Genomic DNA, 24,008 nt, shown 5'->3' with positions numbered 1-24,008 from the left:
ATGGCCTCCAGACTTACATTTTGCTGTTGTCTCTATACGTAGACAAATGGGATTCTCAGTCAATGGGGGCTGCTATAACGAAACGGCAGAGAGTGGGTGGGTTCAACCACAGACGTTCATCTCTCAGACTGCTGCATGTTGCAAAGTCCAAAACTGAAGTGCTACAAATTCCCTGGCAATGGTGGGTCATCTTTATGTTTTTCACATGGCTCTCTTCTCTTGGCAGAGAAGGAAGTTCTGGTGTCTTTTATTCTCCTTACAAGGATATGAATCCCATCATGTAGCTCTATACATAAGACCTTATATAAATCTAAGTACCTCCACATTACCACCTCCTAAATCACCACATTTACAGAAATTTGTAAAATATAATAAAAGCTGTTGAACTGGCAAAAGTTACCTTCACAACTGTAAATAAAAAAAAAAAAACTTAACACCGAAAAAAACCCAAATAACCCAATCAATAAATGGGTAAGAAAATGAACAGACACTTCACAGAAGAAGAAATACAATTGATCGACAAATACATGAAAAAGTGTTCAGCATCTCTAGCAATTAGAGAAATGCAAATCAAAACTACTCTAAGATTTCATCTCACTCCTGTCAGAATGGCAATCATCAAGAATACAGGCAACAATAAATGTTGGTGAGGATGGGGGAAAAAGGTACACTCATATATTGCTGGTAGGACTGCAAATTAGTGCAACCACTATAGAAAGCAATTTTCTGAGGAGATTCCTCAGAAAATTGGGAATGGAACCACCATTTGACTCCTTGGTTTATACCCAAAAGACTTGAAATCAGCATACTGTAGTGACACAGCCACTTCAATGTTTATAGCAGCTCAATTCACAATAGCTAGACTATGGAACCAACCTAGGTGTCCCTCAAAGATTAACGGATAAAGAAAATGTGGTTTATATACTCAATGGAATATTACTAAGCTTTAAAGAAGAGTAAAATTGTGGCATTTGCCAGTAAATGGTTGGAGTCGGAGAATATCACACTAAGTGAAATAAGCCAATCCTATAAAACCAAAGGCAGAATGAATGTTTTCTCTAATATGCAGATTTTAATTCACAATAAGATGGGAGGGCACTAGGGAAGAATAGAGTTACCTAAGATTAGGTAGAGGGAAGTGGTGGTGGGGGGGGATGCGGGGATAGGGAAGATAGTGGCATGAAATAGATATTATTACTGTATGTATATATGTGGCTGCATGACCAGTGTGATTCTGCAACATGGACACTCAGAAAAATGAAATTATATCCCATCTACGTATGATATATCAAAGTACATAAATGCATTCTATTGTCATGTATAACTAATTAAAACAAATATAAAAATTTTAAAAATCAAGGTATACTAAATTTGGGGGAAAAAAGCCGTATGGCTTATTACTACATCAAAATTAGTGTCAGCCAACTGCTATTCTGTAATCATAGAGATGTGATATTAGAGCAGGATATGACAATCACACTGTTCAGGAAAGAGGGTTCAGAAAAGCATCAACACATAAATGAAGAGTTTCTTCATTGGCGATTTGGCTTTACAGTGATGGACTACGGAATATAAGGTGTGCTGAGAAATAAAACTGAGTTTAGATTCCTGCCTGAAATCAAAGGCAAAAATAAATTTTGATAGCTTCATCTTTGGTGGCAAAAGGTAACAACAACAAATGCTTTCTGAGCGCAAGTAGGCCTTTCAGATCACTACGTTGTGAGCAGAGACAATCAGGGCATATACTGACAAATTAAACCCTGTTAAAACCAAGCAGGGGTAGGTATCTACAAATACACAACTGAGCAATCCATTCCATTCAGACATAGGCAATATATACTTCTATATGGGATAATAATATGTACAATTAATATATAATTCATTGTGAAATTACATATTGAACTACTTTGAATAAGATTCAGAGAACAATGGAAACATCATAGATATGTATCTCTTAAGAAAGGAAGATAATTACATCATAATGCATAAAAGAATTCTCAGCTTCAATATAAGAAAAATGTAAATTAATTGCATGCTATTTTAGGCCCGTTAGATTGTCAGGGTAAAGGAATACTTCAGGGAGGATGTAGACCACCAAGAATTTCCGAGGGTGGGGTAAATAGATTTAAGCACTTGAAACTTCTTGGAACTAAACCAAAGTGAAAAGATCCTCTTTTGATTCCAATAATTTTACCCCAAGAACAAAATTATCTTTTTGTTCCTTCAGAGGACATAGAGGACAATGTTAAAGTAGCTTTCTTGTAAGAGGAAAAAAAAGTTACCGAAACTTCATCAATGCCAGAAATGCTCCATATTTTAATCTCATCACACATAATATGCAACTACAGAGCATTGAAAATAGATGAATCACTGCCACACCCAACAGCATGACTGATTCTGAAGCAAAATCACAGGACTAATAAGAAGTCATGGAATTCACATATTAAATCTGAACTTCCATAGTAGTTAATTTATTTAATAAGAGGGATACCTAAAGGATTGATTTTTACAAATCCATAAGAGTCTAAGTAATCTACAGCTCTGTGGGGCTAAGTGATCAAACACTGGCATCAATAGCAACTCCATCCATCCAACTCCCACCTCTGGTCACAGTGCCTCCTGTGGGCTGCGTGTCCTCTGCTCTGCTATAGGGAAACACAGGATTGCATTTAAAGCCTGTCCACAGAATCAGGTAAAAGCTCCTGCTCTACACATCCCCTTCTTACAAGCAAGCAACAGTCACCTTTATACCACATATATTGCATGTTAACAGGACAGGATTGAGGATATTTTGATGGCCAACATTTAGTCCACATCAAGGATACAATGTGGCTGACCCAAGATCCATGACTTCCTATTTAAGTCACCAGGAGCAGACTCTCAGAGTGTCACCTCAGGCATCCTGTCCAGATGTGACACTGCCCATGAAGTTGTGGCCTGGAGACAGGAACAGAACAAGTGCTAAGATGAGGCCACTTCATGGGGATCTCAATGAAGCTCCACCATCTGTCCCAGTGCATTCCCAGACTCTGAGGATCTAGGAATGGAAGGTGACTCTCTTCATTGGTAGAGCTATCATATGCATGGTATTCTTTTCTTATTAGCACAGAAGTCATCTTCATTTAAATGTTCTACTACGTCACAGTCATCTCAAACCACGGACATCATTTAATTATACCAGTTTCACAGATAGACAATGCGTGTGTTGATGCTTTTCTGCCTCACACAGATATGGGTTACCAGTAAGAGGTCCAAGGAATTGCTTCCTGGGTTACGAATTTGCATCCCTTTGTCTCACAGTAGGATTGATAGTGGAAGGCAGCAGTGATGTCCCTGGACAAGAGCTCCAGGAGAAGCTGTCCTGTAGGTGTGACCACGCTTTCCTGTGTCCATCTTTTCCCTGTTCTGCTTCACTAATGTGCCATCTACTGAGGGTGCAACACAGAGAAATTCACTACAACTGGAAGCCCTGTTTTAGACTCCACTTCTATGAAACCTGAACAAGGAAATGTGTTTAGAGAATGGAAATCATAAGTCAAACATCACCAACCTAGCCCACCTTAAAAGTAAGGTTTCAGCCAAGATAAAATGCAAGTGGTCATTGTGTTATCTCAACATCTTAGAAGGATGTAGTGACAAAGCATCAGGTATTCTAGCTAAGCAGGAACACTGTCATTGTGACTTACTCTGGAGACCCCATGTCATAGATGAGAAACTGTCTGTCAAAGGAGTTTTCTGAAGGCCTCCTTCATGTCCCTGTTCCTCAGGCTGTAGATAAAGGGGTTCAGCATCTGAGGGACCAGAGTGTACATCACTGAAGCCACTGCAGAATTCCTGGGTGAATCAGTTAATGAAGAGCTAACGTACACCCCAAATCCTGTCCCATAGAACAAGGAGACAACACACAGGTGAGACCCACAGGTGGAAAAGGCTTTATGCTTTCCTTCTGATGATGGAATTCTCAAGACAGAGGACACAATGTAAATGTAAGAGAAAATGATCCCAGAGAGAGGAACACCAGCAAAGATGCAAAATGAAATATAAATCAAGATGTTCTCAGTGAAGGTATCAGAACAGGCCAGCTTGATGATAGGAGCAAGTTCACAGAAGAAGTGGGGGATCTTTAAGTCTGTGCAGAAGGACAGCCGTAGGATCATCAGACTGTGCAGCAGGGCGTCCACAGTGCTGAGGAATAAGGAAAACAACAAAAGCAGGACACACAGGCAGGGGTTCATGATGACTGTGTACCTCAGGGGATTGCAGATGGCCACATAGCGGTCATAGGCCATCACTGCAAGGAGACAATTCTCCATACCGACAAACACTAATACAAAGCAGACCTGGGAGAGGCAGCCTGTGTAGGAGATGCTCTGATCCTGTCTCAGGATGTTCACCAACATCTTGGGGGTGATGGTTGTGCTTAAGGAGATGTCATTAATAGACAGGTTGGAGAGGAAGAAGTACATGGGGGTGTGGAGGTGGGAGTCAGAGCTGACCACCAGGATGATGAGCAGGTTCCCCAGGATGGTGACCAGGTACATGGACAGGAACAGGCTGAAGAGAAGGGGCTGCAGGGCTGGGTCCTCTGTCAGTCCCAGGAGAAGGAATTCTGAAACAGCTGTGTGGTTTCTAGCTTCCATGATGTTGATCAATCTGTTGCAAATAAAGAGGTGAATATACATAGATCCGTGGCAGCAGCCCAACGTGGGAATGTGTTTGAACACCACTCCTGAGACACTTTGACCTCTGCACTTCAGCATCTAGGACCGTGAGAACATCAGCTTCTGTTGCAAAGCCACTAGTCTGTGGTAGGTGGTTTTGGCATTCCTGACAGCTAATACACCCAACACCAAATAAGACTTTGAGTAAATGTCAGAGTGCTTTGTAAGAGTCATCACCTTTGAGAAAGGGAAGATTTCCTGTCTGAAGGAAGGGGCCCGTGTGCTTGTGCACAGAGTGAAGAACAGGAGCTGCGTGACATCAGGTGAGGGCCTATGCGAAGGGTTAAGGGGTGGAGACTGACTTGCTGGGCATGGATCTTGTTTCTCATGGTCTCCTGCACATGCTTTCTCCTGCTTCCCCAGGATGAAATTCTCAAAACACGTCTTCCCTCATTCCCAGAGCATTAACTAGGGGACTTTGTGTTCCCTTTCTGGTTTCAAGAGGAAAGAAGCTGAACATCTTACCTGAATACTGAAGATGGAAAATCTGTTTCAGGACGTGCAGACAGACCAGGGGGATAAGGGATCCTGGTCAGGGAAGGTCGTCTCTGGGAGGAGGCTCGGGTGTTGCTTCCTGAGCAGGGCAGGGCTGGGGAGTCAGGTCAGATGCTGCTCCTGATGCTATTTCCCTGGAGTCTCAAGATGCAAAGCTCCTCATTAGACCAGCTATTTCATAGTCATTCTCACCCCAGGAGTGCAGGTCCTTAAAGACCAAGACTCTGGAGGTGGGGAGTTGAGGATGGCTGATCTCCTGATCCCTGAGGTAAACTGTTCATCATTCAGTTCTCCCCATGGTTCCTTCCCATCCCCAATTCCCAGACCTTGAACTTGCAATGCCTACCTCCTCTACAATAGATCCCAGTGTTCCGCCCAAGTTAAAAACTAAGGCACAGCTATCTATTTAATTACCTCCTAACTCCTGGTCCCTATTTTAGATGTGAGAATATGTCATATATACATATGTACCTTCATATATATGTAGGTATAAATTATGACTTTTTAAATGTGATCTAAGAACCATGGAATTAATCTAACCTAACTTTCTTAACTACATATGTAAATATGCAGCAGTCATTATGTATATTCACAAAACACTAACTAAAAACTAAAAAATGACCTAAAAATAAATACCAGTAACCTAGGTAACAAGAGGAAAGGGAAGAAGGTAGGAGAACAGGGGAGGGAAAGGGGAAATACTGGCGAAATTATATTTCATGCCTTTTTAATTATGTCAGAGGAATCCCAATGTTATGTATAACTAAAAAGAACCAATAAAAAGGAAAAGATGTCAGCTAATCACCAAGAGTCAGACTGTGCCAATGTCCATACTCTCAGTACATGTGGTCAGAACTTAACCTTTGGCTTAAAAAGCAGAGGTGGAGCTCCACATGAGTGTACATTTAAAACATTTTACTTAAGGTTTCTAGATCTTCATGTGTATTCAAAACATTTTACCCCATGTTCACTCATTCTGTGTGAATTTGTAATTTTCAAGGTATGTTATTTGAGATTTTTGGCAGGATGGCATCTTTATTCACCACTTTAACCTACTTAAGTTTTATAACACGTTAATCATAGATAAAATATGCAAAGATATCATTGAGATAATAAAAGAAGACCAATCTCCCATGTATTGCACAAAGAGAACAGTTAATCTAAATAAAAGTAAGTTCAAGTTTTCCACACACTTACAAAGGAACTCTGAGAAAGCATGTTTAATGGGTAGAAGCCAAGGATCTCTGGATTTATCCCTATAAGCTGTAAAGGAGTTTCCCTTTGCTGGTATGAGGACTAAACGCCCCAGGAGAAGATGTATTGCCAGTGGCTGAGCTAGAGCGTCTTTATCTGAGAAATGTGGATGAACTGCAGAGTGAAGCCCAGCCTAGACCCAGGGATTGGGCTTGGAGCCCCTCAAAATGTCAGAAAATCCTCCAAGAGTCTAACCAAGCTCACTGTCCACCAGGTGGACAGATCTGTGACAGGGTCCACATCATCAAGCAGCAGAAGTCAGTGATGTGAGTCAGGTGGATGGACCTGACTGGCGACTGGTGAGGGCAACTGTGACCTGAAGATGACAAATGTGGCTACGACCTCATTGGATGGACCTCAGAAAAATATGAGTGGAGAAGAGCTGGAGAGAGCTTCTTGAGGAGTTTTGCTATTAACAAAGAAGAGAATGAGACTGTAGCTAGACCAGGACTGTAGTACACAGGACTGTAGACCGGACCCGGCGAAACAACAGAGGAAAAGACCACCAAGAGACCGACTCATGCAACAGCAAAAGGGGGTTTATTGAGAATCCAGCGTGCTGGGGCTCCGTGCCCACTCGAGAAGGGAGAGCGGCCCAGAGCCCTGAGCAGGGGTTGAGCAGAGCTTAAGTACACTTTTGGGGGAGGGCGGGGGCTTTGCATACATCAGAGCAAATCATCATGAGGTGCGGGGAAAATCAAACAACAACTCTCAAACATGATTAGCACATTCATTGGCGGAACAGGTCGGGCAGGAGTGATAGGTCAATCCTAAGGAGGGGGATACATTCAAACTGATTGGTTTGGACCCTGAGGTGCCTACGTGCGGAGCTGCACAGGGTCCAGGTTGTTAAACAACTAAGTGGTCTAATGGGCCGTTCCTGGAATTGTCTTAACTGCCACAGGAATTTCAGGTTCTGAGTGCAGTTTAGAAACTTTACAATACCTAGTCCTTTACATTTTAACTTCAGTTTCTTTTATCCTTTCACACATAAGGTTTATTGTTGTGTTATAATTTTCCAAACCGTTTTTGTTGTGTTATAATTAAACCTCATGGGATTTGTCTGGACACACAACATGGTTAGATTGGTCTTAATTCCTTTCTCTCCATCCTCACTCTCTCTGATCCACTTGCTCTTCTCTAGTGACATCACTCCTATTTTGTTGTTGTTGTTATTTTCATTAATGTATTCAAATCATATGTAAAACGGGGTTTGTTGTGCATATTGGTACATGGACAGATCATAATTATTTGGTCTCATTCCCCAGTTTATCCCCACGCTGTCCACTCCTCCTTCTCTCTCCGTCCCTCTTCTACTCTATTGGTCTCTCATCAGTTTTCATGTAATCGTTCTATTTCCCCTTTCTTGTTCTTACTTCCATCTATGAGAGAAAACATTAGACCACTGATTTTTCTGAGTTTGACTTATTTCACTCAGTATGATACTTCCTAGTTCCATGCATTTGCCAGCAAATAATGTGATTTCATTATCCTTTGCTTTTCTAAAGAGAAATTCCCGACCATTTGACATCATGATATCAGACTCTGGAGTTCATTCTTTGCCATCATGTAAGGTGACCTATTATGCTACTGGATGAACGAATCTGAAGTCACTAAGAATCCATCACCCGCCTCCTGATATCCACCTGAGCAGAGCATCAGAGATGTCCCTCAGCTCTCAAGGTCTCCAGCCCTCTGCACACACAGTTGTATTGAGCATGTGGCAGCATCAAAACAGGCCCAGAGCAACTTCCCCAAACTTCCAGGTGTCATGGCTACTGTTTACGTGAGCCAAGGCTTTTAATTATCCCTTTAGAATGAAACATTATTTCTTGTGATGTGTTGCACACAATTTCTTTCCAAACCAGAGGAGAGAAAGAATATAATATGCAGGGATTTGAAAAAGCTGGAGAAAAGAAGTAAACATTTGTTGTTGCAGCCTGAGTTTGTGCTACCTGTCCCTAGGCTGCTTTTGAAGTTGGAAGAGCAAAAAAGAGAGGATTTCAAAGAAAGAAGAAACCATTGAGCCAAGTATGCATGGGCACGTCAGAAGGTGTAATGGTTGAGGGACGTCCAATACTGAATCCAGTGTCTTATCGGGGAACTCACTGACAGTGAAATCATTGCAATGTAAGATTATTGAGACAGTAGTTTGAGACATGAGACACATCAACTCCTTTCTTAACACATCTTTCCTAACTTGGTGTTGGCCAAATCCTCATCCTGAGATACCATGAGTATGTCATTATGTCCCTCCCATCTTTCTGCTTATGTCCATCACCAGCACCATTCACATGTGGACATGGGTCCTTCTGTACTAGGTTCTGCCTCCCTTCAGTAGGTGTCTTTAGAGTCACACATGAAATCAGGAAGTCTGACACCATGGCTCACATAAAAAATAAGATAGATAGGCACACATATGGATATGTATTTATAAATACATGTATATATACATATTAATACAAGTGGCAATACATACAATATATAATAAAATGCAACCATGGAGGTTTAATGGTATTTAGGATTCAGTGAAATTTGAGTCTGTACATTTTAAACATAACTTTCTAATATAGTCCCCGTAATCAAATGCACTAATCATTTTGCTGAGATTTTATTTTATTTTTAGAATTTCACTGTGAAGTTTTCCAAACATCAGAGTTTGTTCCTTTCTCTCTCTCTTTCTCTCCCTCAACACACACACACACACACACACACACACACACACACACAAGTTTATAGATTGAAATTTTATATTTTGGTTCAATATTTTTACAGAAAAAGTGTAAATTAACAGCAAAGCAGCTGTTCCTGTTATACAAGGAACCTTAGTGCCATCTACAATGATGATGAAAATGTACAATAGTCCATTGAAAATGTGAGTGTTGCAGGAAAATGATCAGACACTGACAGTTCGTACAATCTGCATCTCCAGGGTTACAGTGCCTCCCACGTTTCTCTGGGTCTTTTCCCCTCTGTCTATCTTATAAGGAAACGTGAGTTTATATTTAGGGTCCACTAAGACACTCCAGGAAAAACTCCTATCCTGAAAATCACTTTCCCCCTTCATCCTAGAGGTGACATTTGCCCATTTGTCATATTAGATAAGTGTAAGTGAGTGCAATCAGATCTGGTCTTAATTGAAGGGCCACCATCCCCTCCACCACAGAAATGCAGTCTGGTTGATGCATGGAAATATTAAATATCAGCACATGAAGTGGGAGGAATCTTGATTTTTTTTGCCTCTGGCATCATGTCCAAAATGACACCTGAATTTGTTCCTATCACTGTGGGAACTTAAGGAGAACCAGTCCTGGGTGAGCTCAGGAGGGGTAAAACCCTTCCCCCTTCATCACTCATCCCCCTACAGTGTTCGCTCCATTGGCTCACAATAGCATGCAATCTAGGGTGAGATTCCCTGAGACCTAACTACATGATCTGGTGAAAACCCCTTTCTAGATATGACTACAGTTTGTGCTACCTGTCCCAAAATCAGTGTGTCAAAAACATTGCTAAAACTAGAAACCCTGCTTTAACCTCTTCTTCCTGTGAACCCAAGCAATGAAATTGTATTTAAGGACAGAAAAAAATGACTTTTAAAAATCACAAAGCTTGATACAAAGTAAACTCAGGTTTCAACCAAGTTAAAATGTACCTACTCATTGTGTCATTACTTTAGAAGAATGTAGCAATAGAAACAATAGACATTCTGGATCACCAGGAATCCTGTCACTACAACTTTCTCTAAAAGTGAAGTCCAAAGCAGATGACACATCTTGGAGGAAATGCTATCCTACCAATGAGCTTCCCCAAGGCTTCCTTCATGTCTCTGTTCCTCAGGCTGTAAATAAAGGGGTTCAGCATCTGAGGGACCACAGTGTACATCACTGAAGCCACTGCAGTCTTCCTGGGGGAATCAGCCACTGCAGAGCTAATGTACACCCCAAATCCTGTCCCATAGAACAGGGAGACCACAGACAGGTGAGACCCACAGGTGGAAAAGGCTTTATGCTTTCCTTCTGATGATGGCATCCTCAAGACAGAGGATACAATGTGAATGTATGAAAAAATGATCCCCAAGAGAGGAACACCAGAAAACACACAGGCTGCAACAAACACCAGGATGTTGTTAATAAGGGTGTCAGAACAGGCCAGCTGGAGGACCTCAGCTAGTTCACAGAAGAAATGGGGGATCTCCAGGTCTGTGCAGAAGGACAGTCGCAGCAACATCAGAGTGTGGAGGAGGGCATCCACAGTGCTGATGAGCAGAGAGAATTGAAGAAGAAAGATATAGAGGTGGGGGTTCATGATGGCTGTGTACCTCAGGGGGTGACAAATGGCCACATACCGGTCAAAGGCCATCACTGCAAGGAGAAAATTTTCCAAGATAGTAAAAATCAGGACAAAGCAGACCTGGGAGAGGCAGCCTGTGTAAGATATGCTTTGATCTCGTGCTTGGATGTTCACCAGCATCTTGGGGACTGTGGTGGTGCTGAAACAGATGTCAGTGAGGGACAGGTTGGAGAGGAAGAAGTACATGGGGGTGTGGAGGTGGGGGTCAGAGCTGACGGCCAGGATGATGAGCAAGTTCCCCAGGATGGTGACCAGGTACATGGACAGGAACAGGCTGAAGATGAGGGGCTGCAGGGCTGGGTCCTCTGTCAGTCCCAGGAGAAGGAATTCTGAAACAGCTGTGTGGTTTCTGTATTTCATGATATTGACGAATTTGATGGAAAAGAAGTGGTGAAAAGATGAGAAAAATATTAGAACACCAGCATCTGTGTAACATGGAGATGTGTTAGGGAAACCACAGTAGACACCCCAGTCTCTGAAAATCACCTCCCCATACATTGAGAAAAGAAATTCTTTTTAATATGTATCCAGCTGGGGTACTTGATTATGATAGCCTTTGCAACTATCCCACTCAAAGACTTCCTGCCCAATAAAGCCTGACAATACAAGTAAATATCCAAATCCTTTGTAATAGTCATTATGTTTGATGAGGGGTAGCCTTCTGCTCTGGAAGAATAGGACCTGTGTAAGTATTAGTTTGAATGTATGTGGCAGGGGGTCATGGGGAAAAAAAGACAGGTGACAAGAATGGCCCAGGGCACTGGTTCCTCAAAATCTTATGCATACCCTGTCCTCACTGCTTCCATAGAATAAAATTTTCATGAAATCTTGGTCCTCATTTCCAAGGTACTTTCTGAGAGGCCTTCTGTTCCCTAATTGTCTTCAAGAAGGATAATGTTAAGCATCCTACCTGAGTACAGAACACAGAAAGTATGTCCTCAAGAAATGGGGGCAGACTGAATGAGCCAATGGAACCCTGGTCAGGGAGGCTCATCTCTGGGTAGAGTCTCCGGTGCTGCTTCCTGGATGGGCAGAACTGTTGACTGAGGTCACAGGTTGACTTTTCCGTCTCTGTGTCCCTGGGGCTCAATATCCAAAGCTCCTCATTAGACCAGCTATTTAATCCCAGGAGTATGAGTCTTCAAAGAACAAGACCTCTCTGTCTTCTGAGAATCAACAAAGTGTTGATATTCTCAATTTTATAAGCCCATGCTTTTCAGTTTTTCTCCCACTAGGTTATTTTTTCTTTTTTTTTTTTTTTTTTGATGAGTACAAAAGCTATTTATTGGTGAGTCCAAAATTTTTTTATATAATTTACTCCACATTTTGAAATCTCCTGTAGTTAAAAAAGAACAATATATATATATATATATATATATATATATATATATATATATATATTTGGATGTTTTTTTGGATATAAGGAAAGAGAACCATGTAATGGTTTGTATTAGCATTGCTGCTTCTGTGATGGCATTTATCCAGCAAAATTCATAGAAAAAAGTCAGTTAAAGTGGGTGTGTCCCAGCGTTTTACTTTTGCTGATCTCATACAAACTGCTCTTCTTTCAAACCATCAATTTTCTTTTATTGTAATATTTCATTTTTATTCTTTTTTGTACTATTTTGAAAAAACTAACACAGATTTTCCTCCTTCATCAGAGCAATTAATGCCTATCTTCTTCACCCATAATTCCTGAATTTATAAATGTATACTAACAACCATTGAATTTTATCTGAACTTTACACTGGCCTTATGAAAATGTGATTTTATTTTCAAGGAGTCATATTAATGATACATTGCTTGAAATAATTCTTAGCATAGTTAAAAAACATCATAATTTCCATATTCCTATCTAAATCTCCCCCCAAATATGAAAGAAGCAAGACAAAAAAGGGTCTGAGGTTTTCATGACCAATCTCTTTGTCTCCTAACAACTGGGAAAGAAGAAACCATGGGTAAGGCCAACTATGGGTGCTCTAGGGCTGAGTTTGCTAGAAGTTATAGGGAAGAATCAGTTTTCACAAAGAGACCTACATACTAATAAGAATTTAGGATCCATTCACAATAGGATGATTAAGATATTTGGTACAAAATGTACCACATTTTGGCATCTACTGAGGGCACAGAACTTCCAGTACTCAGTTCCCAAGGCAAAAGAGAGAACATATACTGTGATTTTTTCTTTTAATTGTATGCACCTTCAACCTCAGGGAACATGCCTTCCTAATGATGAGACCCGGTTAAGTGATTTTATTGTTGCATTTATTCCTGCTTGCTTGAAAGTGTAAAATAATTATGAAAAAATAAAGACATGCCTTTTAATTAACTTCTCAAAATTTGGTACAACATATAAGGGTGTTAATATTGAACAAAAAAATACTGAGCTGAATAGGTTTGTACTGAGAAAGAAGTGAGGGAGAAAAAGGATGAAAAGAGAGAAGCAGAGGGAAGGATTTAAAGGTTCACTTGAATTCACAATAGAGATGAGATAGTGTTTGTAAACCAGCAATTCTCCAACTTTAGCATGTGGGAGAGAGGTAAAGTCACCGATTGTTGATCTCATCTCTGGAAATTACCATCAGTAGATTGAGTGGGTTACAATGATCAGCACCCATTACAAGTCCCCAGGTGATGCTGCTAGTGTTAGGTATCACTGAGTATATTTTAATTTTGCCCACCTATGCTTTTGATTCATCAGTAGCATAGAACCCAGATACCAAAAAGCTGTTTCAGAATTCCTTCTCATGGAACTGAAAGAATATCCAGAAATGTAGCTGCTCTTCTTCATTCATTCCTGTTCATGGACCTTCCTGCCCTGGGAAGCCTGATCATCATCCTGGTTCTAAGTTCTGACTCTCATCTGCAACCCCCCCCCCATACTACCTCTTCTTTACTGGCATCTGCTTAAGCACATGCATCATCTCAAAGATGCTGGTGAACAAGCAAGCAGACTCAGACAATTACCTACCCAGGGTGTCTCAATCAGATCTTCCTTGTTTGGGTTTCGTGTCTTGGTAAATTGTCTCCTCATAGCAATGGCCCATGACTACTATAGGGGCCTTCTGTTGCTCACTAATGTGCATGTTCATTATGAGCTTCTCACTCTGTATACAAATGCCTAGTCTCTCTGACTACTAGTTCCTCGGATTCCATGCTGCTCAGTCTGATGATGTTGTGGCTGTCCTTCTGTACAGATATGGATATCCCCCACTTCTTCTTAGGCCTGAATGTTCTGATACCCTCATCAGTAACATTTTGTTCTGTTTTTTAAAATTTTTTATTTTTAATTATTTATTATTTATTTATTTTTGCCTTTCATATCAATTGGTAGTTCCGGGATCATTTTCTTATGTACTCAAAGTGTCTGTTCTCTTTTAACAATGTCATCATCTTGCAAAACATACAAATATTTTTTCCACCTACATGTCTCCTCTCTTAGTTTTGTTTTGTTTTTCTTACTCCATGGAAAACTTTTGGGATTTACTTTTGCTTTTTACATACTTATTCAGCCAGGAGAGCTGCAGTGGCTTCAGTGCTGTATTCTATGGTCCCTCATCTCATTATCTACAGCCTGAGAAACAGAGACACAAATGAAGCCTGAAGGAGAATATTTAGTAGAGTAACATTTTTAGGTATTAGATTTCTAGAATGTATCTTAGTGATCACTGGAGCTTTCATGTAAACCTTTTTAATTTGTCTTTTTGAGGAAGACCAATTTCTGTAAAGAAAAACTTTACTTTTTGGAGTAAGTGTTCAGTATGGAAAAACATGGAAGAAAATGAAAGCTGGAAGGATTAAGGATCATGAGTTTTTTACAAGCAAAAGAAGACCATCCATAAGTCGAACACATCTCTGTAGGTGTGGAAATGAAAATAATGGAATTGTGACGTCTCACAGGAGAATCAGGAGAGTACCCAGATAGACCATCATTGGAGCAGGTGCAGGGAGAGCAAAGGGAAAAGTGTTCAGCACCACAATTGGTGGACAGCTCCATGCTTAGCTCTCATTCTGTCTTACAGAACTTCTTCACTGGTGTCCCCAGAGCTCCTGCGCAGGTGGATCATCTGAGGACTACATTCAGATTCCTTGATCTCACCCCAAAACTATTGAATTTGGATCTTTGCTGAGACTTCTTAAGTATGTCCTTTATAAAGAAGTACTTCTCAAATCTGAAGAGATAGATGTTAATTAATATTTAAAGAACAAATAGTATAAGAACAGGAAAGAATAGTTAGTGATAAATATTTAGCTCCTTCCAAATCAGTTAAACATATCTCTATCTCATGACTCATTCATTTCACTCCTCAGTATTTACCTAGGAGAAATGAAAACACATGTCTTCAAAAAGATCTGTACACGAATGTTCATAGCAGTGCTGTTTGTAATCATCCCAATCATTTATGAACAGCAGGTGAATGAATAAGCAAAGCATGCAACATCCAAACAATGGAATACTGCTCAGGAAAATAAGTAACAAACTAGAGACATAAGAAAGGTGTTGTGTCCAAAAACAAGTATGATGTACAAAAAACAGAAATGAGTTTTACAAAGGAATATGAGAACTGGAGATGTAACTCAGTGATACAATACTTATCTAGGATGTGAGAGCCATGGGATCAATTTTTAGCATGGAAAAAATGGACAAAGAGACAGAAGGAAATTTTTGCTGTAGATTGATGCATCATTGTTGATTTTGGTGATCCATCAAATCTATTTTTATCTATCTATCTATCTATCTATCTATCTATGCATATATATAGAGACATGTATCTACATGTCTATATCTATATATACTAAATTCTGTTTACATGCATATAAATAAAAGTACATACTTTAAATATATGTACCTTATTATATATCAATCACACTTCAATAAAGTTGTGAATAAGAACAAAAATGCCTTTTTGCATTTGATTGCATGTAATATATTAGTAACTGTTTGATGTAAAATGCAAAATAATAAGCATAATCAATGTTCCATGGGCCATAGTATTGCTTCTCAGAGTTTGAATTTTTATCATACATTCATTATTTTATCACATAAATTTATAGAAGTAATGTATATGTCTACCCATGTAAATGAGCTATATTTACCAACTTGAATGTTGCATTTTTCTAGTATTGTTATTAGGTCAGTGTTTCCTTGAATATACAAAAATAAGAAGAATAGAATACAACAAAAGAAGGGAGGTGTGTTGAGTGGTGCAAGGTTCTTGAAGTGGAGGTGAGCCTGAACAGATAGAGGGAAGAAGGCATCTGGTTGGCCTCTCCATGTGGGAGAATCAGCCAAAGCAAAGCTCTCCATCACTCAGGTTTGCTCATTAAAGATTTCTGCTGCCCTATGATTGCATAAGACTAAACAGAGTTTGACTAATTAGGAGCTTTGGATATTGAAGCCCCAAGTGTCACAGAAATGGCTAACATTTTGCCCATGACCACCCACTCAACACTTTGCCCAGGGGAGAAACAGCTCACCTGGCTCTGGTCTCAGGACCATCATATCTGCACAGGAGGCAGGTACTGCACTATCTCTCTGTGTTCCCTGAGAACAGAGTGCTCATCTTTCTCCTTCATATCCCAGGAGGAACAGAATGTCATTCCTTAGTGTTGTCACCCAGGTAATAAGAAGTCTACTGGCTTGTGCTTCCCCATAATGGCAGGTTTTTGACTGTCAACTAATATCAGAACTGGGTCATTTGTGGGGTGTCTTCCTGGTTCTCTGTCATCTCCATGTTTCCTTCTACTCATGCACCTTTATCTGAGTAAGTTTCATTCTACTAATGCCCTCCTCTGACCTTAAAGTCCAGCCACTCTTGCTCAGTTTTGAAGGATGTTTTAGAATTTCCCAATCTTTCTTTTAAGTTATCTGACAAGTGTCAAAAGTACATGGCCAGTTTCTTTTTACTTTTTCCTTCCTGGATCATAATACCCCTGTTGTAGAGCAAATACCTGGCTGACACTACTTTCTGTTTGATGATACTCTAATAGACAGCCACAGAGAAGAATGAATTTATGGCATTGGCTAGAAAATGGGTGAAACTGGAGAACTTTATGATAAGTCAAATAAGCCAGGCTCATAAGATCAAGGACGGAATGTTTTCTCTAATACATCAAAGCTAGAGAGAATAAAAAGGAATAAAACAAGGAAACTCAAAAAATATAAAGACCAGTGGAGTAGAGAAAAGGTATGTAGAGACAGGGTGAAGGAAAGGAGAATGGAAAGTACTGGGGAATGAAATGTGCCAAATTACGCTATGTCCATGTATGAAAATACCACAATTAATTCCACATCTTTAGTTGATAATTGCAAATTTCTGGGAAGAGTGAGTTTATGAAATCTCCCCCTGAGAATCTCACACATATGCACAAGCAGGAAAAGCAAACCACTCAATGAACACGAATGATATTTAATGATTATATCTCATATCTCATGTATATATAACAATAAGTCTAGATAAAAAATAAACAAACCTGGATATAGCAACACAAATAGAAAATGAATAAGAGAGAAAATTTTCCTAAAAGACACATGTACCATAACAAAATTCAAGTAAGTTAAAAAATAGCGATGATAATAACTTTTTGATTTTTTATAAAATATATTTTATATCTATATCTATATCTATATATCTCTCTCTGTATATATCATCCTGTCACCTTATACATTTGTCCCAACCATCACTTCTCATCTACTATGACTGGTGCCGGCAGTCTGGTCATGTCCACAGCAGAAGCAAGTAACAATACCAAGATCAAGAGGGTCTCATGTCCAGCCCTGTCCCTGAAGCTTTCCTCAGTGCACATCCTCACAATATTCCCACCAAGCTTCATCATGGCTCCCATTATACAGATGAGGACCTGTATAATCACACAGTGGAAAACTTATTGTTGGTTGTGAACCCAGCACTAAAACCAGAATCTAACTCAGGTGTGTGAAATCCTGACAGACATGGTTTGGGTTACCTAGAGTTTGTTATTGATTTTCCTGCTGGTTTGAGGCTTGGGATATTTTCAGGGTTTAAGGCCAATAATGACTGTCTGTTTTGTTTCTAGTCATTGCTACAATGTGGAAAAGAATGGGCAATTAAAATTTTTGAACAATCAACTAGTGTGGTAGAGAGTAGGTCAGAAAAATAGAGGGGGAGGGAGGGAGAGAAGGAGGGAGGGGGGTAATACTCCCTTCACAAAGTATATGTGAAAGCCTTTCAAAATAAGGGATCCTTGTACACCCATTTGGTTTCATGACCTTTACTTTCCCCATCCTCCTCCTCAGAACATGAAACCAGAAAATCAATCAGGTGTCTCAGGATTCCTCCTCCTGGGACTCTCAGAGGACCCAGACCTGCAGCCCCTTCTCTTTGGACTGTTCCTGTCCATGTACCTGGTCACAGTGCTTGGGAACCTGCTCATCATCCTGGCCGTCAGCTCTGACTCCCACCTCCACACCCCCATGTACTTCTTCCTCTCCAACCTGTCCCTCACTGACATCAGTTTCAGCACCAGCACAGTCCCTAGGATGCTGGTGAACATCCAGAGACAGAGCAAGATCATCAGTTATGCAGGGTGCCTCACCCAGGTCTGCTTTGTCCTGATCTTTGCTGGAATGGAAAACTTTCTCCTGGCAGCAATGGCTTATGACCGTTACGTGGCCATCTGCCATCCACTCAGGTACACGGCCATCATGAACCCCTGCCTGTGTGTCCTGCTGATTCTCTTGTCCTTGACTATCAGCATGGCAGATGGCCTGCTGCACAGTCTGATGGTGCTGCGACTGTCCTTCTGCACAGACCTGGAGATCCCCCACTTCTTCTGTGAACTTGATCAGGTCATCAAGCTGGCCTGTTCTGACACCCTCATCAATAACATCCTGGTATATGTAGTGACTAGCGTTTTAGGTGGTGTTCCTCTCCTTGGGATTATTTACTCTTACATCAAAATAGTCTCCTCTATTCTGAGGATGCCATCATCTGGGGGAAAGCATAAAGCCTTTTCCACCTGTGGGTCTTACCTGTCTGTTGTCTCCTTGTTCTATGGGACAGCTTTTGGGGTCTACATTAGCTCTGCAGTGACAGATTCAACCAGAAAGAGTGCAGTAGCTTCACTGATGTACACTGTGGTCCCTCAGATGCTGAACCCCTTTATCTACAGCCTGAGGAACAGAGACATGAAGGAGGCCTTGAGGAAGCTCATTGGAACATCTCCTTTCTTGAGACAGTAGAAGGAGTCAAATGAAAGAATACTGGGTAAGACTAATGGAGAGTTCTTCCAACATCACATCCTTATGCTACCATAATTAAACTCCCTTATGCTGTGGATATTTCATCTTCAATCTGAAAACTGACTTTGTCTTTTCTTGAAAACACCTGTGATCTTTGTGACCTTGATCCACTGATCCTCTTTCTCAGTAGCAGAACATAAGCAAAGGATTCTTCCTGTAGTGATTGGGGGATATTTCTCAGGTGAAGGTTTGAGGGAGCAGGTCCAAGGGAGGAGTGAAGGAAAGATCTTGGTGTTACTGAAGGACTAGATTTCATCTCAGCCCATGTAGAGCTCTATGTCTGTGGCTTCCTGACATTATTACCAGTTTAATAGCCCAATTACATTTTGATCTTTCTCACTGGGGCTCTGAAAACTGATTATCCAGACAGAATTCTGTTGAGTTGTCCACAGAACAGAGCAGCTGTGCATTGCTGCCTGTCAACCCTCTCTGAGGCCACAGCTCAGAGGCTGATAAGTATTCTGCCTGCACAGCACCAAGAATACATACTGCACTCAGCTTCTCATCCAGGAAATTGGGCTGAGTTGTCTACTCACAGATTCGAGGTCGCTATAAAAATTTAGAATTCTATCCAGGAGGATGGCTCTCTCAAATAAGAAAAAAAAATGCCACTCAACTTTGATCAAACAAGATAATCATCTTGAATAAATTAGAGTTAATTATGGATCTCCATGCCCAGCACCCTGGAGTCCCTCTATCTCTGTGTGAGCCAGTTTCATCCGCCTGCTGGCTCCCCGCATGGTCACTGGATGTCTGGACTGCTTGCAGGTGCCATATTCTGACATGATACCTCTCCCTGAGTGTCTGTCCACTCTTAAAATTCAATTGTGTATTAGCTGCTGTGTATTGCAGCATTTCATGTGTTTGACCTATGATATGATTCACAATTCTACCTGCATTTTAGCTTGTTACAAGTTTAATTCTGCCAGGCACAGTGGTACACAGTCTGTAATGACTACAACTCAGGAGGCTGAGGCAGAAGCATTGCAAATGTTCTAGGTCAGCCTGGGCCACTTGATGAGAGACCCTGTCTTAAAATTAAAAAAAATAAAATAAAATGGCCAGGGGTGTAGCTCAGTGGAAGAGCACACCCTGAGTTCAATCCTCTTAGTACCAAAAATTGAATTATATCTTATGTACTGTGCCTTCTATTACTCATCCTGATGTATTGGAGATTTACTGACATTATGGTGTGTCAAGAGTTCATTTTCAGTGCTGTACATATTTGTAAGACACATGATGATTTCACAATGTAATTATCTCTTAAGTATGTGAGTAGCCCTTTCACTTACTTTTGTTGTATATATTTAAAGTATGCAATGTGAAATTATTATTATAGTCATCAAGTGAATTATCATGTCTGCCATTTCATATATGATAAAAACACAGTAGTCCAGAGCTCTTTATCTGTGGTTTCTCTACAGTTACCCATAGACAAATGCAATCTGAAAAGTTTACATGGAGGATATTTTTAAAAAATATTCTTAACACATTTAAATTATGCTGCATTTTCAAATTCAATGCACATGATGTATAGTGACTGAACTTTTATTTTGATCTGTGAAAATGAAAAGCTGTGAGATGAATTTAAACACAGTTATAAATATGGTAATACATGTTCTCTGCTTTCAAAGACCCTACTATGAAATATAGCATGTAATATTATTGACCACAGTCACCATACTTCAATAAGACACCAGAACTTGTTCCTCCTCTCCACCTGAAACCTTGCACCTGTTGACTGACACTTCCTCACCTTTCCCTCCTCCCTGCCATCCCCAGAGTCTGGCAAGTACTATTCCACTCTCTATTTCTATGAGATCAATGTTTTAGATTTCCCCATGAATGATTTGATCATTATACAATGTACACATGAAATAAATTATCAGACTGCACCTGTAAAGATGTACAATTGTGTCCTTTAAAATAAAACTTACAAATCAAAGACTTTGACAATGCCCCAGGAAGAAATTATTTTTTTAACTAATAATAGACAGTGCTTTGCTCAATTCACATGGACACAGGAACTTTTATACATAAGCAAATTTTGTGTAAATTCCAGGAAGCCTGAATTAGGGGTCCAAAAGAAAGTAAAACAAGAATAAATATGTTTCCTTTTTGTAACATATTTGAGATGGTTTCATGCTACATCAGACTTTAATGAAAGATAATTATGAAAATTGTTAAATGGTCACTTATAGGGAGCAATGTTCAGCATCTTCTTGGGGAGTTCTTCCTGCTGAGGAGGGTGGAAGCCACCTGAGAACTTAAAGTCTAAAATAATTAGTGAAGAACAAAAGACAAAGAGTCAGAAATATATTTTCAAAAGTGGAGCCCCTGATAGATCCAGTCCACACAAGAGTTGGAGCTAGACAAAAGAAGATGGCTCTAGTGGTTTATTTAAGGGGATGCATCACAGGCAGGGATAAAGTTTCAATATGAGTCTTGCTTCCTGATATTTTGCTGTCAGCAGTTGATCGACATCTTGGCAGGTTACACCTATCTCAGGTGCTGTGTGGGACATGGCAGAGTGGGATAGGAATTCATAATGTGACAGGGCAGTTAACCAGAGGAAATGTCCACTGGTCATTCCCAGACACCAGATGATCCTATCCACTAGGCTCCATGTGCGGTGGTCCACACACAGCCCCTGGATGGTTCATGATAGTTAGTCACGGAATGAAGTGAAAATTATTTTAACAATGCCTGTAAAAGACTGTCCTCCTCATACCCAGCTGTGCTTCATCTTAACTGGCATCTGTTTAAACACAAGCATAATGCCAGAGAGGCTGGGAACATCCGAGCACAGGACCTGAGCATCACTTAAGCATGATGTCTCTTCCAGTCATGGTCTGTCTTCATTTTCACTGCCTTAGAAAAGTTTCCTTGAAGTCATGTCCTGTGATGACTACATGGCTGTCAGTCACCCCTTGGGTATGCGGTTACTATGAACCCCTGCCTCTCTGAGTCCTGCTGATTCTGGCCTCTCTGTTCACCAGCATTGAAGATGGCCTGAGGTATCATATGGTGCTGTGACTGCCCTTCTGCACAGTCCCAGGGAGCCTCACTTCTGCAGACTCACTCAGATCAACAACCCCATCTACCCAGTGCCCTCATCCACGAGGTCCTGATTCTTCCATGAGAGGAGAAATAGGCAATGCACATGGGAAACCAACAAGACAGGCATGTGATGAGCCACCTGGATCTCCTGCCAGGAGAGATGGGCTTATCAGCACAGCAGCTGAGTGCTGCTAGCAGACAGCCCTTCACTCTCAGACCCCTTGGGGGAATGCCTCATACTCTCCTCAAGGAGACGCCACTTTTCCTACACAGCAGAAATCTGCTGCTTCTTCAATGCAATGACCTAAAAAATATTCTGAAATGTGTTGGTGTTCTTGTGCGTGTTGAGCAGGGATGGTGGTGAGCATATTAGTTGGTAGGAGCATCATAACCAATTACCTTGGACTGGGTGTCTTAATAGAAATGTCTATACTCATACTTCTGGAGGCTTGAAATCTAAAGATGGAGGAGTTTACCAGGTGATTCTAATCTGTTCCTAGGTGAAGCTGCACCTGCTGGTCCATTAATTTTTACCTTTCATCCCATCAATTTCATAAGATTCATCTACAACATGGAACCCACAAACCAAACAGCTGTTTCAGAATTCCTTCTCCTGGACCTGACAGAGGACCAGCACTGCAGCCCCTCCTCTTCAGCCTGTTCCTGTCCATGTACCTGGTCACCATCCTGGGGAACCTGCTCATCATCCTGGCCATCAGTTCTGACTCCCACCTCTGCACCCTCATGTACTTCTTTCTCTCCAACCTCTCATTTAATGACATCTGCTTAAGCACAAGCATGATTCCAAAGTTGCTGGTAGACATCCAAGCACAGAATAAGACCATCACTTACACACAATGCATCTCCCAGATCTGTTTTGTCTTGGTTTTTACTGTCTTAGAAAATTTTCTCCTTGCAGTGATGGTCTTGACTGCTATGTGGCCATTTGCCAACCCCTGAGCTACATGGCCATCATGAACCCCTGCCTCTGTATGTGCTTGTCCGGGACTCTCAGTCTACAAGATATAAAAGAGCTACATTTTCTTTCTTGGTAGGTATATATTTGGGGTTTACTAGAAAACTGCCATGGGTCTCACTTGCAAGGCACCATGATGGAGGGAGGAGAAACAGTGGAGAGAACTGGATGATCTGCACCTGGCTTCTGGGGCCAGGGGACAAGCCAGCCTGCAAGCCTCCCTTCTGGTTCCTTGGTCTTCAAGGATTTGCACCCCAGGGATCAGAAGGCAGTGAAACTGCTAGTCTAACAAGGAGCTTGCATATTGAGCCCCAGGGGTGTGGAGACTGTGTAGAGTCAGCTTGTGGCCACCCCACTCCACAGCCCTGCCCAGTGGAGAAGCAACACTGGAGCCTTCTCCTAGAACCCGCTTCCTGACCAGGACCTGTGGGCCCAGTCCGTCTGTCTGCACTTCCTGGGTGTGCGCCTTCCACCACCAATTTAAACTTTTTTTTTTTTTTTTTTTTTTGCATGCTCAGAAGAAGGGAATATGAGGCTCAGAAATGACAGGAAATATTTGAATAAAGTTATTGTTGTATTTTACATATAACTTCTGCCTGGTTATGTGTTTAGGGCCAACAGAAGTACATTCTAGTGTAGTGCTAATGTGAGGCAAAGTAGTAAACCTTCATGACCTGGGAAATAAACACTGAGACCTGTCCAGGCGAACCATGCCCACCTGAGGTGGAACTAGCATCCACCACCCTCAGCTTCATGGTGATAACATTTGCATAATTAGATGATGTCAGTGGTGATAGGTCATGAAGCTCATCAGTGAAGATGTCTTCATTCCTAATAAGGAAGAGAAAACCTAATGTTAAAGAGCTCAAAC

General features: G+C 41.0%; 3 protein-coding genes across 3 annotated transcripts; 1 reads left to right on the top strand and 2 right to left on the bottom strand.

The window, feature by feature from the left end:
- Window positions 1-3,722: 3,722 nt before the first annotated feature.
- LOC113198941 (olfactory receptor 7G2-like) lies at window positions 3,723-4,643 on the bottom strand. Its single transcript, XM_026411818.2, has one exon. The coding sequence runs from the start codon at window positions 4,638-4,640 to the stop codon at window positions 3,723-3,725; it is 918 nt and encodes a 305-aa protein (XP_026267603.2). The 5' UTR covers window positions 4,641-4,643.
- A 5,568-nt stretch (window positions 4,644-10,211) lies between these two features.
- On the bottom strand, window positions 10,212-11,198 carry LOC113198986 (olfactory receptor 7G2-like). The gene has a single exon (XM_026411867.2). The coding sequence runs from the start codon at window positions 11,178-11,180 to the stop codon at window positions 10,212-10,214; it is 969 nt and encodes a 322-aa protein (XP_026267652.2). The 5' UTR covers window positions 11,181-11,198.
- Window positions 11,199-18,099: 6,901 nt separating this feature from the next.
- Window positions 18,100-21,026, top strand: LOC113198987 (olfactory receptor 7G3-like). The gene is made up of 2 exons (XM_077796583.1): window positions 18,100-19,013; window positions 20,897-21,026. The coding sequence occupies exons 1-2, from the start codon at window positions 18,100-18,102 to the stop codon at window positions 21,024-21,026; spliced, it is 1,044 nt and encodes a 347-aa protein (XP_077652709.1).
- Window positions 21,027-24,008: the final 2,982 nt, after the last annotated feature.

Source organism: Urocitellus parryii, chromosome 3 (assembly GCF_045843805.1).
Source record: "Urocitellus parryii isolate mUroPar1 chromosome 3, mUroPar1.hap1, whole genome shotgun sequence".
Taxonomy (NCBI): domain Eukaryota; kingdom Metazoa; phylum Chordata; class Mammalia; order Rodentia; family Sciuridae; genus Urocitellus; species Urocitellus parryii.
The sequence above is the reverse complement of the archived record's forward strand: the minus strand, read 5'-3'. Positions and strand labels throughout refer to the sequence as shown.

Excerpts from the sequence above, each read along its gene's own strand:
- LOC113198941 (XM_026411818.2), bottom strand. The coding sequence starts at position 4,640 with ATGGAAGCTAGAAACCACACAGCTGTTTCAGAATTCCTTCTCCTGGGA.
- LOC113198986 (XM_026411867.2), bottom strand. The coding sequence starts at position 11,180 with ATGAAATACAGAAACCACACAGCTGTTTCAGAATTCCTTCTCCTGGGA.
- LOC113198987 (XM_077796583.1), top strand. The coding sequence starts at position 18,100 with ATGAAACCAGAAAATCAATCAGGTGTCTCAGGATTCCTCCTCCTGGGA. Across the intron at positions 19,014-20,896 it reads GAGGCCTTGAGGAAGCTCAT|CTATTCCACTCTCTATTTCT; the intron begins TGGAACATCTCC and ends GTCTGGCAAGTA.